The sequence below is a fragment of the Oryzias latipes genome, chromosome 21 (assembly GCF_002234675.1).
Source record: "Oryzias latipes chromosome 21, ASM223467v1".
In the NCBI taxonomy this organism is placed as follows: Eukaryota; Metazoa; Chordata; class Actinopteri; order Beloniformes; family Adrianichthyidae; genus Oryzias; species Oryzias latipes.
The window spans coordinates 9,213,802-9,228,444 of record NC_019879.2 but is presented as its reverse complement, the minus strand read 5'-3'; the positions used below and the strand labels follow the sequence as shown (position 1 = coordinate 9,228,444).

Genomic DNA, 14,643 nt, shown 5'->3' with positions numbered 1-14,643 from the left:
GCGAAGGTGGGAAATACCCTAGACAGGTCACCAGCTTGTTCCAGGGCCCATGATGGGGCTGGAGTGCTCCACGTCCGCCCCCGCCTCGGTAGGCTGGTTGGCGGGCACAAAGCCGCTTCGGCTTGATAAGGCCGCCTGCTCAGGCCTACTGAACTTTATATTTTCTTATTTCCACCGCGAAAATATCAAAAAGATCCTCTAATCTTATTATTATTTTTACCTTTTTGAACTAATCTAATAAATAAGTATGCCTTTCCTGCTTGTAATAGCTGGATGTCACGTTAGCTAGATGATTAAATTGGCTTTAGATGTGTTGCAAAATGCATTTTACAAGCAAAATGTATACAATTATTTTTTTGTATGTTTGTTTTATTTAGAGCCATGGAGAATGATTTAACGCTAGCATTTATGAATAAGTCAATCTTTGTGTCCTTTAGAAAGATATGGGCTGTCACTTTTTTGTGCGGGAGGGGGTGTTACTTAAGTATAATTGAATTTTATAAAGCAACCTTGCTTTAATCAATCTCTACACCACATTGTAAAGGTAACTAAATTTTATAATCTAACTCTTGTAGGTCAATTGGTGTTGCTCTTCCGCTTCAGAGGTTCTAAGCTGGTAAACCTTAAATGAAGGAGGTAAGTCTTGATCGTCATGTTAACAGTGTCAGCATGGCCACTCGCTTTTTTCCCCCTCAGATTATTTCTTGTTTTTTTATGGAAGGCTCACTCTAACATATACCAGAGTTGGTGATTACATAATTGACTGGATATTACATGCCTCACACACATTATTCTGGAATCCGCTGAATGTGTTTTAAAAGTTTCAATCCTCTGTAGTGTATAACATGGTTGATACAGGTTTACTGTGTTCATATGAATTGTTTAAGTTGTATGCTATAAAATGCTTATTTCTGTCATGTTTTCTCTTTTTGGTATGGTTCAGTAAAATGCTGGTTCAGGTTCGCTACCACCAACAGCAGAAATATGTAAAGGTGGATGAAGTTGATGGAGAGTTTGATTTCATGCAACTGCATGAAAAAGGTTTGTTTTTTAAATTTTGATTGTGTAGGTGATTTTTATCCAAATTAGTTTAATCATTTGTGAAGTGAGAATAGTGCTGGCTTAAAAGGTGCTCTCAGAAATATCTGATCTTTTCCAGTCATCGAGAGGTTTTGCCTGCCACCTGACGTAAAAGTAGTATACAAAGATGCAACAGGGACAGAAGTTGACGAAGACATTTTCATTGACCTTGTCAGCCAAGGCAGCGTTCTTTTAACAGTTTTCCCAAGTGATGGTGAGAAATGTAAAGGGTCAGTTACATGAAGCAATTCAGTGTCAAATGGTGGAACCTGAACTCTCAAATCAGTCTACAGAAAAAAAAACAATTTGTAGTATAATGTGGAATCCTACAAGATGCAAAAATTTCCCACATGTGAACAAAGCTGTCTTTTTTTTTATTTCTGAATTTTATTTTTTCTCCTAGAGTTTACCGATTGCTCCTTGTCCTCTCCATCTGAATGGTCTGACTCAAGCTTCAGTTCAAGTGCAAATGCATCAACTATACTTCTAGATGAGATCCCAAGGAAAAAATCAAAAGTTAAAGGAACAATCAATGCAGTTTCTGCAAAAAAGGTTGTAACAAAGCTCATTTATCTTTAACTGTCAACATTTGTGATTTTCCGTTTAATTACAATTTTTGTCTTCTCTAAGTTGATCGAAGCTGTACTCGGAACCAGTTCAGGTGGTGAGGAGGTCCTTGAAGATTATCACACATCACAGACTCTTAAAGATTCTACCAGAAGAAAGCTGGTCAATATAATAGTGGCCCACATGATTGATAAACACAGGTAAATGTGTCCAGTTTTTGTACACTTAAAAAATAATCAAAACTGTTTAGCTATTACATTAGTAGTCCCAATTGAATCTCTTCCCAGACATATCCCTACCAAAGCTGTTAGAGAAGAATATGCTCTTGGGATAGTGACACTTTTTCCATCCCTGAAAGACCCATACTCCGAGAGAGGCTATGTATATATGATTGTAATTGTAATATTTGTTGAGATAGTATTTATGTTTTGTGTTGTTGGGTTCTGGGTGGGCATTTTGATTTCTTATATTCTTAAAAATGACAGACAATGCACAATAAGTGTTGATGAATTTCCATTTCAGGAACTCTTCTATGATTCTGCAAGCAGTACAGGATACATTTCTTGGCGTCTTAAGACAATCCAGAGAAAGATTCGACGAGAATCTACCACTTCAAATAGCCTCACTGGCCTTTCTCAAGGACAAGGTAATACATCTGCAAACTGGTTACGTCAGCTAGTGTAGTAGAAGAGAACAAAGAGGGTTTTAGGTTTGTATGCTGTCACTTCTTTCACAAAAGTAGTTTGTATGTCTGACATAAGAAAGCCACTTTCCTCTAACTAGATTGGTTGAACATTTTCTTGGACTGACTTTAATTAGAACCACAGGCCGGAGTGGCGTTCACCTCAGCCCGGCGAGGCGATCACCTCAGCCCGGCGCGGCATCCACCACAGGCCGGAGTGGCGTTCACCACAACCCGGCGCAGCGTTCACCTCAGCCCGGCGCGGCGATCACCTCAGCCCGGCGCGGCATCCACCACAGGCCGGAGCGGCGTTCACCACAACCCGGCGCGGCGTTCACCTCAGCCCGGAGCGACGATCACCTGAGCCCGGAGCGGCGTTCACCTGAGCCCGGAGCGGCGATCACCTGAGCCCGGAGCGGCGTTCACCTGAGCCCGGAGCGGCGATCACCTGAGCCCGGAGCGGCGTTCACCACAACCCGGCGCGGCGTTCACCTCAGCCCGCAGCGGCGATCACCTGAGCCCGGAGCGGCGTTCACCTGAGCCTGGAGCGGCGTTCACCTGAGCCCAGAGCGGCGTTCACCTCAGCCCGGCGCGGCATCCACCACAGGCCGGAGCGGCGTTCACCACAACCCGGCGCGGCGTTCACCTCAGCCCGGAGCGACGATCACCTGAGCCCGGAGCGGCGTTCACCTGAGCCCGGAGCGGCGATCACCTGAGCCCGGAGCGGCGTTCACCTGAGCCCGGAGCGGCGATCACCTGAGCCCGGAGCGGCGTTCACCACAACCCGGCGCGGCGTTCACCACAACCCGGCGCGGCGTTCACCACAACCCGGCGCGGCGTTCACCTCAGCCCGCAGCGGCGATCACCTGAGCCCGGAGCGGCGTTCACCTCAGCCCGGAGCGGCGTTCACCTGAGCCCAGAGCGGCGTTCACCTCAGCCCGGCGCGGCATCCACCACAGGCCGGAGCGGCGTTCACCTCAGCCCGGCGCGGCGACCACCTCAGCCCGGCGCGGCGACCACCTTAGTCCGGCGCGGCGACAGCCACAGGCAGACGCAAATGGGTCCCAGAAAACCCCAGACAGCTGAAGAAGGCTGTGACCTCAAGAAATCGCTTGATTTCCTTGCAGAGGAAGATGAAGAGCATTCTGGACTTCACTGAGGAGATGAAAGTTTTGAGAGATTTCCTTGCGGAAGAGATTTCTGCTGTCAGGTCACAACAAAAAGGCATTCTGGACTTCATTGAGGAGGTGAAGGTTTGGCGGGTCCAGAAGCAAGAGCAGGACCAGAAGATTGCCTTTCTGGAAAGAAGGGTGATGGAGCTTGAACAGTATACACGGATGAATGATGTGGTAATCACAGGCCTGAGCGTCAAACCCAGATCATACGCCAGAGCTGTGACCACCAACAGAGACGGAGAGCCAGATGAACAAGACATCAGCTCTGTGGAGCAACAAGTTTTGGGTTTTCTAAGGGAAAAAGGAATCCAGCTGGACTGTGACGGCATCGAGGCTTGCCATACTTTGCCTAGGAAAAATGTGAAGGATAAACCAGCCATTGTTATGAGGTTTGTCAATAGAAAGCAAAAGGCTGCTCTGCTGAAACAGGGCAGAAAGCTGAGAGGAACAGATGTTTATATAAACGAGCATCTTACAAAACACAATGCTGATATAGCAAAACAAGCACGTTACCTAAAGAAAAGAGGAAAAATACAAAGCACCTGGACAACTAACTGTAAAGTGTTCATCAAGCTCAACGGGAGCCCCGAGGAAGCTATGGTGGTGTTGATTAGGGACATCAAGGATCTGGACAAATACTAAATATTTTCTGATATTTATGAACATTGTGGAAATTGAGGTAATACACTTACACTACACTTTTCCTCAGATCAAATGTCAATACAACCTCAACCGTCAACACCAGGAACACAAAACATAAATTCTTATTCTGACCAATTAAGGATGGAATCATTGGATTACACTGATCACAATTTACAGGACATGGAATATGACATTGACCCAATCAACCATTTCTTCTCTGCCATCACAGATAATTGCAGTTATTACACTGAAGAGCATTATAACGTCAACATTAAATGTAAAGATAAGTTTTCACTTGTTCATTTCAATAGCAGGAGCATGTATGCAAATTTTGATAACATTAAGGAATACTTGTGCAATTTTTCACAACGCTTTAGTGTGATAGCAATCTCAGAAACGTGGTTCAATGCAGACATAAAGCACGTACAAATAAAAAGAGATTCTGTGTTTCAATTTGTGGAGTGAAGTTGTGGAACAGAACCAGTAAATGCTTGAAACAATGTCCAAACATAAAAGAATTTAAATATAGATACAGGAAGATGATCATGGATAAATATGTGCAAATACAAAAAATACAGAATGTCAGCATTTATAAATCTGCATACTTTGACAATACGTTTTGTTATTCATTTGTATGTTGTTTGGAAATGAAAATTACATGTATATATGTACATATACACTTGGGTAGGGCACTGGACTCTGATGGTGGGAAAGTAAGGGCTTAGGGTAAAGGGGGGTGAGAGTTTATAAGATTTTTCTTCTTCTCACTCCCTTTTGGACTGGTGTTTATATCATTTTGTTTTGTTTTGTTTTGTATAATTTACTTGTCTTTTTCTTGTTTTTGTAAGTTTTGTCTCATTCTTGTCTTATTCTGTTATTTTACATTTGTTTCACTAGTCCAAAATAAAAAAGACTACTACTACTACTAATAATAATTATATATGTATTTTTTTCATTTACCTATCTGATCAGCAACTAGGACCTGATTTCTATAAAGTGTATGTGTTCTTTTCCTCAGGGGGCCCTAAATTCCAGAGATCTGTTGTAGTTGAGGAGCAGCAGTTGGATGGAGATGCTTGTCAGGAGGCAATGTCTTTGCTCAACCATGCCACAGACACTACACAAATTTTTCGAAAGATGAGAGAGACGTTTCAGCATCGGCAAAAACTCGTCAATGACTCAGACAAAGCACTTGACATCCTGTCGATCTTCCCGAGACTCCTGGATACCACAGGATTGGTAAGTATGCAGTGGTATGTTGAGAACTACTTGAAGTGTTGTGCTGAATGTGTTGGTGGTATATTTTCTTTCTCATAGGTGAATCAAGACTTCATTCTCTTGTTTAATGACGAGGTATCCAACCGGCTGCTTCAGCAATGGGACCCGATCTTTAGATGTAATGTTATCAAAGAAGCCAAGCAGCTCACTTCAACACCAGAGCTTCGTCAGCTGTTGCATTCAGCAGAGAGTCCACAAGGCAGTGATGAGACAATGAGTGAGTTTTGCTCTCTTGTGTTTATAATTCAATACTTTATTAACATTTTGTACTTTGTACTGTCATTGTATTATTTATTGCGGCACATATCTTCTACAGACAGGCAGAGTTTTAAAAATATTCAACATTTCCAACAGAGTAACTGCTTTTTGCCCTTTTAAGGATCATTGTTTTAAGTCTTTGTTATTAATTCATTCTTTGTTCCATAGCTCATGACGCAGAGATGGCCTCGCTTTTGTTGCTGTTATATCTTCCACCACCACCTGGGGGGCCAAAGTATCCAAAAATCAGCGCCTCTGATGCAGTTAAAAAAGTTGACTTTCTCAAGGTAATTTTATATTTGTTAATTTTGATCATGTGTAAAACTGGTAAAGAGATAAATGAAACAAATTTTAGGCAAGTTTCCTTTAACATAGAATGTTTGTGTTCACTTGTGCAGTGCTATTTCTGACTTGAGTGTCCAATGTCCCTTTTAAACCTCAGTCTTGCTGCAGTTTGGAGGAGCATCTTCAGAATCAGCACAACCATCAGCCGTACCTCCTTGCCGTTGGTCGCGAAAAGAGGAACATCGACAGATTCTACATCTCCATTGACAACCATCTCATCCCATGCCAGGCAAACCGCTCCCTTGGGGCATTTGATGAACTTTTTAAAGCTCATTGTGTTTTCAGTGTGTCTTATGATGGTGCACTTCTGAATTTCTACACCTTTTTGCAGACAACAGTTTATAATATTGATATGGGTAAAATTAAGGTTTCACCAAGAGTTCGAGACATGAGAGCCAAACTCCTTATCCAGGAGGTGCTTCTCACAATCCAGATTTAAAGTCAAGACAATTAAAGGCATTTTGATCAAAATGCTCATACTTTTTGTGCAAGAAAGTTTGTCCCAGCAGTTGATTTCACATATAAGAGTTGAACATGGTTATTATCCTGGACCAAAGTTCAAGTTGTTTTGTTGTCAGCCAAGTTATAGGCTTCAGCTTCAAACTGATGCAGGCTTTAGAAAGCACCTCAACACTGTTCATAGAGGCGTAGAACAAATTGTTTTTTCCCGCTCCCATCCAAGTCTTTTTGTTATTCTGTCATGTAATATGTTTTATTTAACTGCATGAGAGTGAAATATTAAATATTTTTTAAATTACATCTTTTGGGAAGTATTTCATTGTCGGTTAAATAATTTCAACTGTTGTATCGTATTATAGTATTGGATTAAAAAAAACACTTTTGGATAGTTTTAGTGTCTTGCTAAGATTAGTGAGTTAAGAAGGAACTCTGACTGTTGATTTAACATATTTATTGAGTTAAACAAGTGACTGAATTGGTGTTAATTTAACATTAAGTCAAATAAGTGACTGACTTGGTGTTAATTTAACATTAATTGAGTTAAATAAGTGACTGACTCTGTGTTAATTTAACATTAATTGAGTTAAACAAGTGACTCTGACTCGGTGTTAAATAATTTAACTATTTTGATAATGTTAATTTAACTCAAAAAAGTGTGGAGCTATATAAACCCTGAAAAAGAGTTGAAATTAACTCTGTGGGAGTTGAATCAACACTCCAGACTGACTCGGTGTTAATTTAACATTAATCGAGTTAAACAAGTGACTCTGACTCAGTGTTAATTTAACATATCAATTGAGTTAAACAAGTGACTCTGACTCGGTGTTAATTTAACATATTTATTGAGTTAAACAAGTGACTCTGACTCGGTGTTAATTTAACATATTAATTGAGTTAAACAAGTGACTCTGACTCTGTGTTAATTTATCATATTAATTGAGTTAAACAAGTGACTCTGACTCGGTGTTAAATAATTTAACTATTTTGAAAATGTTAATTTAACTCAAAAAAGTGTGGAGCTATGTAAAACCCTGAAAAAGTGTTGAAATTGACTCTGTGGGAGTTGAATCAACACTCCAGTTTTTGCTGTGTAGAGTAGTCACAGCTGAAGGAAATGAGCAGCAGAGCTGGAGGGGGAGGAGTCTGACAGGCCACCATGACAGTTAGCCAACTAAAAATCAGGAATAAAGCCCTGCAATGGACTAACAAACCATCCAGGCTGTACCGCGCCTTCGTCCAACAGCGGCTGTGAAAGGCTCCAGCAAAACAGTTACCTCCAAAGCGGGTTTAATGTTGGATGATAGGACATTAGGAATAAATACATTCTTTTGACAAAGTAAAATATTAGTTTTTACCTTCAACTATTGGCAGTTTTATAAATATCAAAGGTATTTCCGTATTTTCTGCACTCAAGCTGCACTTAAAAGCCTTATTTTTTTTTCAAGAAACAACAGTAAACTTTATAATTCGGAGCGCTATATATGGATTAATTCTGCTACAAGCAAGGTTGGGTGTTATTGTGAACACGCTATCATGGCTATCATGTAGCAGTGTCACACTGTGTTTTTTTTTTTTACTTGTATAAAGGTTGGTTGTTAGCGTCATCACAGTAACGTCTCTTTTAGCAGTATCAATCTGTTTTTTTAACGTTCTGTAAACAAGGTTGCGAGTAACAGATGTTCTAAATAGCCAATATTAACAATTATCATTGTATAACCAAGCTTTAAAAATAAACTAAAGTAAACTTATGCAAAAGACAAAATAACTATAACTGTATCAGCTATAGAAGAGGTGGTGATGTGCCTGACAGTATCAAGGGGTCCATATATAACATTGTGCTCTATAACACTGAGTTGGCTGAGGAGTTTTCTCAGCGCTCAGTGAATAAAAGTTCAGAAAATGGTAAGGCCCACTTCAACTCTGCAGCCCACACAGCCAGACCTTCACAGCATTTTATGTAACTGAAGGTGAAGAAAAACAGAGGAACAAGAAATGCAGAAGCAGAGCTGGTGGCCACACAGATCTAAGTATAAGAATTTGTATAACTAGAACTAGAAAGTGCTTCCAGAACCATACGCAAAACAAACAAGGAGCATGTGATATAAGAACCATGGGGCGTTAAAAAAGAAAAGCCCTTTTCGGTGACAACCAAGGTGATCTACTACAGCTCCGCCTTTCAACACACTACAAGAAATATAAAGCAGCTACAAGGTGGAGGAATTTTACTTAGCAGAGCATAGAAATGAAACATTGTCCCCAAAGAGCCTGGAAAATAGGTCATGCTTTGCTCTCTGATCTACTTCACAGTGTTACGTAAAATACACTCTGCTTTGCACCAAATCCCCAGTTTTCCCTCACTCTGACACAAACCTATTGAAAAAAAAAAATAAAGCAAAACATTCCCTCATTCCCTGGTGTAAGTACTGCTAAGTAGTATGGATGGGAGAACTTTACGACAGGACTTAATAGTTGAAAGGGGCATATTTGAAGAAAAAGTGCTTGAAAAATGTGCAAAACTCTAAGCTGTCATTTTGTCTGGAGCCCCCTTGATTCAGAAATTGACCTCTTAGTAGCATGGATTGGTGTGTCACAAACCCAGATAAGGGGAGATCTGTTGAACCCACTAACTTTTTGCTTTTTCACTTTTGCTATGACATTTTTGATAAAAAAAAGTTTTTACTATTTTAAAATGTCATTTCAAAAGGAAAACACTTAATAATGCATTACTTGTGTGTGTAAAGACAATTGCAGTATGACCCATTAGGAACAGTGACTTCCTAAAAGAATAAAAGAAGCAGGTAGGGTAGTTGCCAATTATGTGCTCTTATAAGGTATTTAGGATCATTTTGAGTATGAGCTGTTTAAAAATGGCAAAATTATGTTTTCAGAATGTGAACAATTGTGTTCAGTTTCCAAATTTTAGCTCTTTTTTTCAATTTTCTTGTACAATAGTCATTTTTTTGTTCTGATCCCTCCAGGTTTGAATACATGTACTGTATACCGCTTGATTATAAAACACATTGTCAGTGAATGATCTTTTTCAAACTTATATGTACTAATGCGTACCAACCTGTAATGCTAGGGTCAGACTGGACATCTGTTTAGCCCATGGTGTTCACACTGGACTTTTGCTATTTGATACTAGCGCATATCTGCCACCTACAGTTGAAAGAGGCTTGGGGCAAAATGTTGAATTGGTGCAAGTATCGCAAATTTTCCTCCAGCCTTTTATTTTCACTGCTCTATTGCGGTATACGAAGACTTAGCGTTTAACCTGGTGTAACTTTCAAAGCACATTCAAAAGCCACACATTTTGTGTGAAGAGCCCGAAAACGCCCGTAGAAACTTGCATACCTGCGCATGAATGCAAGAGTTTTGAACCCAGAAGTATGAAACGCACATTTATCCCTTGTGCTATCTTGTGGGGTCCACAAGATAGGAAGCACGTTAATGTTGGGGGTGGGGTCATCTGGACTCCACAAGACCTGTGAAAAAGAACAAGAACCTTTTTTCTTCAATGGTTTTTGATCTTCACTGGTGTCCATGTAGTACATGTAATCCTCTCCACAAGATAGCACAAGCGGTAAGCGTGTTAAGAAGACTTCTCATTGGAAGTGCCCGTTGCCGAGGGCAGTGTGAATGTTGCTTCAAAAATGAGAAAATGTCGTTTCTATGTTCATCCTGTGTTTATCCTCCACTTCGGCATCACCAGCACAATGTGTGCATGCAGAATTTCCATCCAGTCAGTAAGGTCCCATGACATACACCTCAGACATGACTAGACTGGTGCGTAAAGGGCACCGTACAACTGCACCACCTGTCATACGTCACAAGTGCATGTAACTGACATTATCCTTACAAACACTTTACAATACACACAACAATGGTACTTTTCATTTTCATGACATTCTTGAAGGTGGTTGCTCCTCTCTACGACCCTCCACAGACTGGTATGGGTGCTTGTGACTAATGAAAACCTGGTTAGGCCTCCTTCCTACGGCCTAAGGAAAGACCTCTCTGGCTCCATTGGCTGTGTTGGCCTGGTGCAAATCCAGGACCTGATTCCCAGAGGGCGCAATGAACTTCATTCAGTGTGGGTCCTTGGGCAAGACCCTTTGCACTGCTGCCTTACTATATAGCCACAAGGGGGCTCATATCTGGGTCCCCCTGTGCCAAAAAATACAGGGTTGTGTCAGGATGGACATCCAGCATGAAAATCTCTGTGCAAAGCTGAATTGCTGTGGCGACCCCTGACGGAATGTGCAGAAAGGTGAACATTTCAGAGGTTCAGGATCACGGTTTCCGTATATTTGAAGACAAATCCTCTTCCTTGACATCTTTTTCTAGCTCATGCTGCAAGTTTTGCCTTGTTTTACTGTGTTAAATTTGGATTTAGTTCCAAACTTAAATTTGGAATAATAATGATAACATTTGCTTGCAGTTGGCCACAACCACATAAATGACAGCTTTAAGCAAAATAATTATTCATTCATTCATTCATTCATTCATTCATTTTCTATTCCCATTTTCTCCTTTTCGGGGTCACGGGGCTGCCGGAGCCTATCCCGGCCACTTGTGGGCGAAGGCAGGGGACGCCCTGGACAGGTCGCCAGTCTGTCGCAGGGTAGAATGTCCACAATCACACATCCATTCACTCTCATACTCACACCTATGGACAATTTAGAGTTGCCAATTGACCTATGAAACATGTTTTTGGCTGGTGGGAGGAAGCAAAAATAATTGTTGCAATAAAAAAGTAAAATAAATGTTTTTTTTAGAAATATGAATAGCTAATGTATTTTATTGAAAAATGAATTCATCAAAAGAACCATCATAAAAGAAAAATCCAGTTAAGAAAGAACAGATTATCTTTTCATTTTAGGTTCTAAAGTCAATATCCCCCAGCAAAACTTGGACAATATGTTGTTAACACACGTCGCAATTGATAAAATCAATTGAGCTCTGAAAAATCACAGTGACCATTTTTCTTTAATGGGCAACAACAAAGGCAGTCCTCCCAGGATTTCTGACCACAACGTTTGCTTGTCTTTGATTTCCTTCCTTTTGATTTGCGATTGTTATTGGGACCAACAAAGAGCCCCTTTCTGTTTGTTTGCTTCGAAAACGGTCCCCACACAATCATCAAAGCCATAATTACTGATAATAACATTTAAGATGAAAGCAGGTGCAATGAGAGGTCGGCACTGTGAAAAGATCATCTAAACCTTTCGACCTTTTCTATTGATTTCCGAGCAACATGACGCCATCGGTTGCTAGCACTCTGATAAACAAGCGCAGCGTGATGCCATGGTTCAGAAACACAGAGGACTTCCTTTCACAAAGAAAGCGTAACAATCATTTCCTGAAATCAACTATACCATTGTTTTGCTTACCAAATGTTTTGTTTTCAGATATTTTATGCACAGAAAGCAAAAAATATCAAACTAAGACATAATCCCTTTATTGCTTCAACTTTATGTAACCATTTCATGTATATATATATATATATATATATATATATATATATATATATATATATATATATATATATATATATATGTATATATATATATATATATATATATATATATATATATGTATATATATATATATATATATATATGTGTATGTATATGTATATATGTATATATATGTATTTATGTATATATATTATATATATGAAATCAGGTACTAATATATGTTCATTAACAGACAAATTAATTTTAAGACCTACTCTGATGAAAATTGTTTGTTGTTTAAAAGATTCAAGTCAATTCAATTTTATTTATATAGCCCGATATTTACAACAATATTCATCTCAATGGGCTTCATGCCGGTGATTGTGTAGTAATCATAAAGAACATAAAGTAAATCATAACAAACATAAAGTCATAAAATACAATAGCTGATCGCTAAACTAAACAGACTAAACTGGGCATCCCTGCCCTTAGACCCTTCTTCGCTTTGTAGATTGTGATACTTATTTTTTAAAAATATATTTTGATTCATGATAACATTTTACAAAAACAAAATCAAATTTGTTGATAAAAGATAAAATTGTGTAAGGCTTCTGTTGTTTAGTGTGCTTTTTACGTTGTTTTGGTCATTCTGAGTTGCCCACGTCTGTCACACCAGCTTCAGGTTCATCCACGGCTGACTTAATTTAGTTGATCAAGTTTCTGCTTTCTTAGTTTGACTGACTGACTGACTGACTGACTGACTGATTGATTTTTTTCAAGACACAGAAGAAGTGGGAAGAAGCCATCTTATATAATCCCACCCCTACTGAGTTAGATTCTCAGTGTCAGGTCATCTGAGCTTCTTTGTCACCCTTTTTGTTGCTCCCATGGTTTTTTCATGTATAAGTTTATTTGTAAAATGTTTTACGTTTCTCTCACCAAGTCTCCTGCATTTTGGGTACTACACCACCAGTCCCTGACAACTCTACTTGTATCAAATCCATCCATCCATTTTTCTAAACCCCGTTTTTGTCCGTTTAGGGGTCACGGAGCTTGTGGAGCCACTTGTGTATAAAATCAAATAACAATATTTGAAAACTATCTCATTTCTGAAAGGAACAAAGGCTGAAAAAACCATCAGCAAATATATAAAGGTTTAAGGCTACATATACCACACTTTCTTACTTTTTTTTGTTTTATATTTGGGAGGGTGTTGTTCTTTAATATTCCTTTTTATTTATCATTCATTTTTTCATCTTTCAAAGTAATGAATAGTAATTTTGTCTTAAATATATTTTTTGGGTTGTATTTTTTGGGTTGCTGAGGCCGCTCCTCTCCATGTGTCTGTTCCTAAGGAGAGTCACCGGGGCCATGTTCCCTGTCCCTGCAGATTGTCGCCATTCACCCCCTTGGTCATGTTTCCTGACCCCGAGGAGGGCTACAGGGGCTGCTCCACTTCACGTTTCCTGTCCCCCATAATGGTTGCTGTTCACCCCCTTGGTCATGTTTCCTGGTCCAGAGGAGGGCCACGGGGGCTGCTCCCCTTCATGTTTCCTGAAGATTGTCGCCGTTCACCCCCTTGGTCATGTTTCCTGTCCCAGAGGAGGGCTAAAGGGCCTGCACCACTACACGCTTCCTGTCCCCCATAATGGTTGCCGTTTAATGTCCTAAGTACAATGCTTTTATTTAACTAATAAATAGTTGTGGCTATTTCCCAGGCTTATGTCTGTCAGTGAGGTGAGATACGAATTAAAAAGTTAAGGAAAGAAAAGAACTGAAAGGAAGAAATTCAATAAGCTGTAACTACAAAAGGGTGAACCAAGAGGGTTTGACAAAAGGTTTGACTTAAAGACAGTGTTTACATGTCTGGATATCTGGATTTATACAGCTGCATGTAGGATAGAAAGATAAGTGATTGTGGTCGTCATCCACAGACTTCATGTCTTTGCTAACTAACTCCATCTGTTCCAGATCCTCTGAAGGCAGAAAGGCACAAAGGTCATGGTTACATCCCAGAAGCATTTGGATGTTTTCTGTGTCCTCTCTGGGCATTATGTTTGCTCAGCAAACAGCACAGGTTTACATACATATATTCTTTTTTAAGAGTGACAATGAGAGTGAGAATGTATGTATGTGTAAAGTAATATATATGCATGCGAGAGAGAGAATTTATGGATGTGCAAGTGAGAATATATGTATGCGTAAGAGAATATATGTATGCGAAAGAGAGTATATATGTATGTGCAAGAGAGAATATATGTATGCGTAAGAGAATATATGTATGCGAAAGAGAGTATATATGTATGTGCAAGAGAGAATATATATATGCGTAAGAGAATATATGTATGCGAAAGAGAGTATATATGACTGTGAGAGCAAGAATGTATGAATGTGAATGCTTCAGAATAAATAATATCTTATACGGCCCCTCATACAGTTCCCTTGAGATGCGTACGGCCATCTCAAAGGTTGTCATCAATATTGAACGTACTATTGTCGTGCGTGTAATGGGTGTATCATGAAGGGTAATTGAAGTTACACGCACTTATGATACATGGGTGATGCTGTTGTTTTGTGCCCTTACGCCTGTTAGTAGGGTGCAAGTACTGGCCCAGTAGTGGCCGGTATCTAGCTGTAAGGGCAGTTGTGACTAAGGCATAAGGTTTCTCTCTTTTTCAGTCCACTTGGTACAGTCCAG

At 39.9% G+C, this 14,643-nt stretch overlaps 1 protein-coding gene and 1 long non-coding RNA gene across 2 annotated transcripts; both read left to right on the top strand.

Annotated features, from left to right (window-relative positions):
- The first annotated feature begins 430 nt into the window (after positions 1-430).
- Positions 431-2,020, top strand: LOC111946801. The gene is made up of 4 exons (XR_002872564.1): positions 431-636; positions 944-1,041; positions 1,484-1,847; positions 1,935-2,020. It is a non-coding gene; the product is annotated as an uncharacterized LOC111946801 (long non-coding RNA).
- A 3,263-nt stretch (positions 2,021-5,283) lies between these two features.
- On the top strand, positions 5,284-6,786 carry LOC111946778. The gene is made up of 4 exons (XM_023951083.1): positions 5,284-5,385; positions 5,464-5,641; positions 5,851-5,969; positions 6,125-6,786. Exons 1-4 carry the CDS (start codon positions 5,284-5,286, stop codon positions 6,464-6,466), a joined length of 741 nt encoding a protein of 246 aa, XP_023806851.1. The 3' UTR covers positions 6,467-6,786.
- The last annotated feature ends 7,857 nt before the right edge of the window (positions 6,787-14,643 follow it).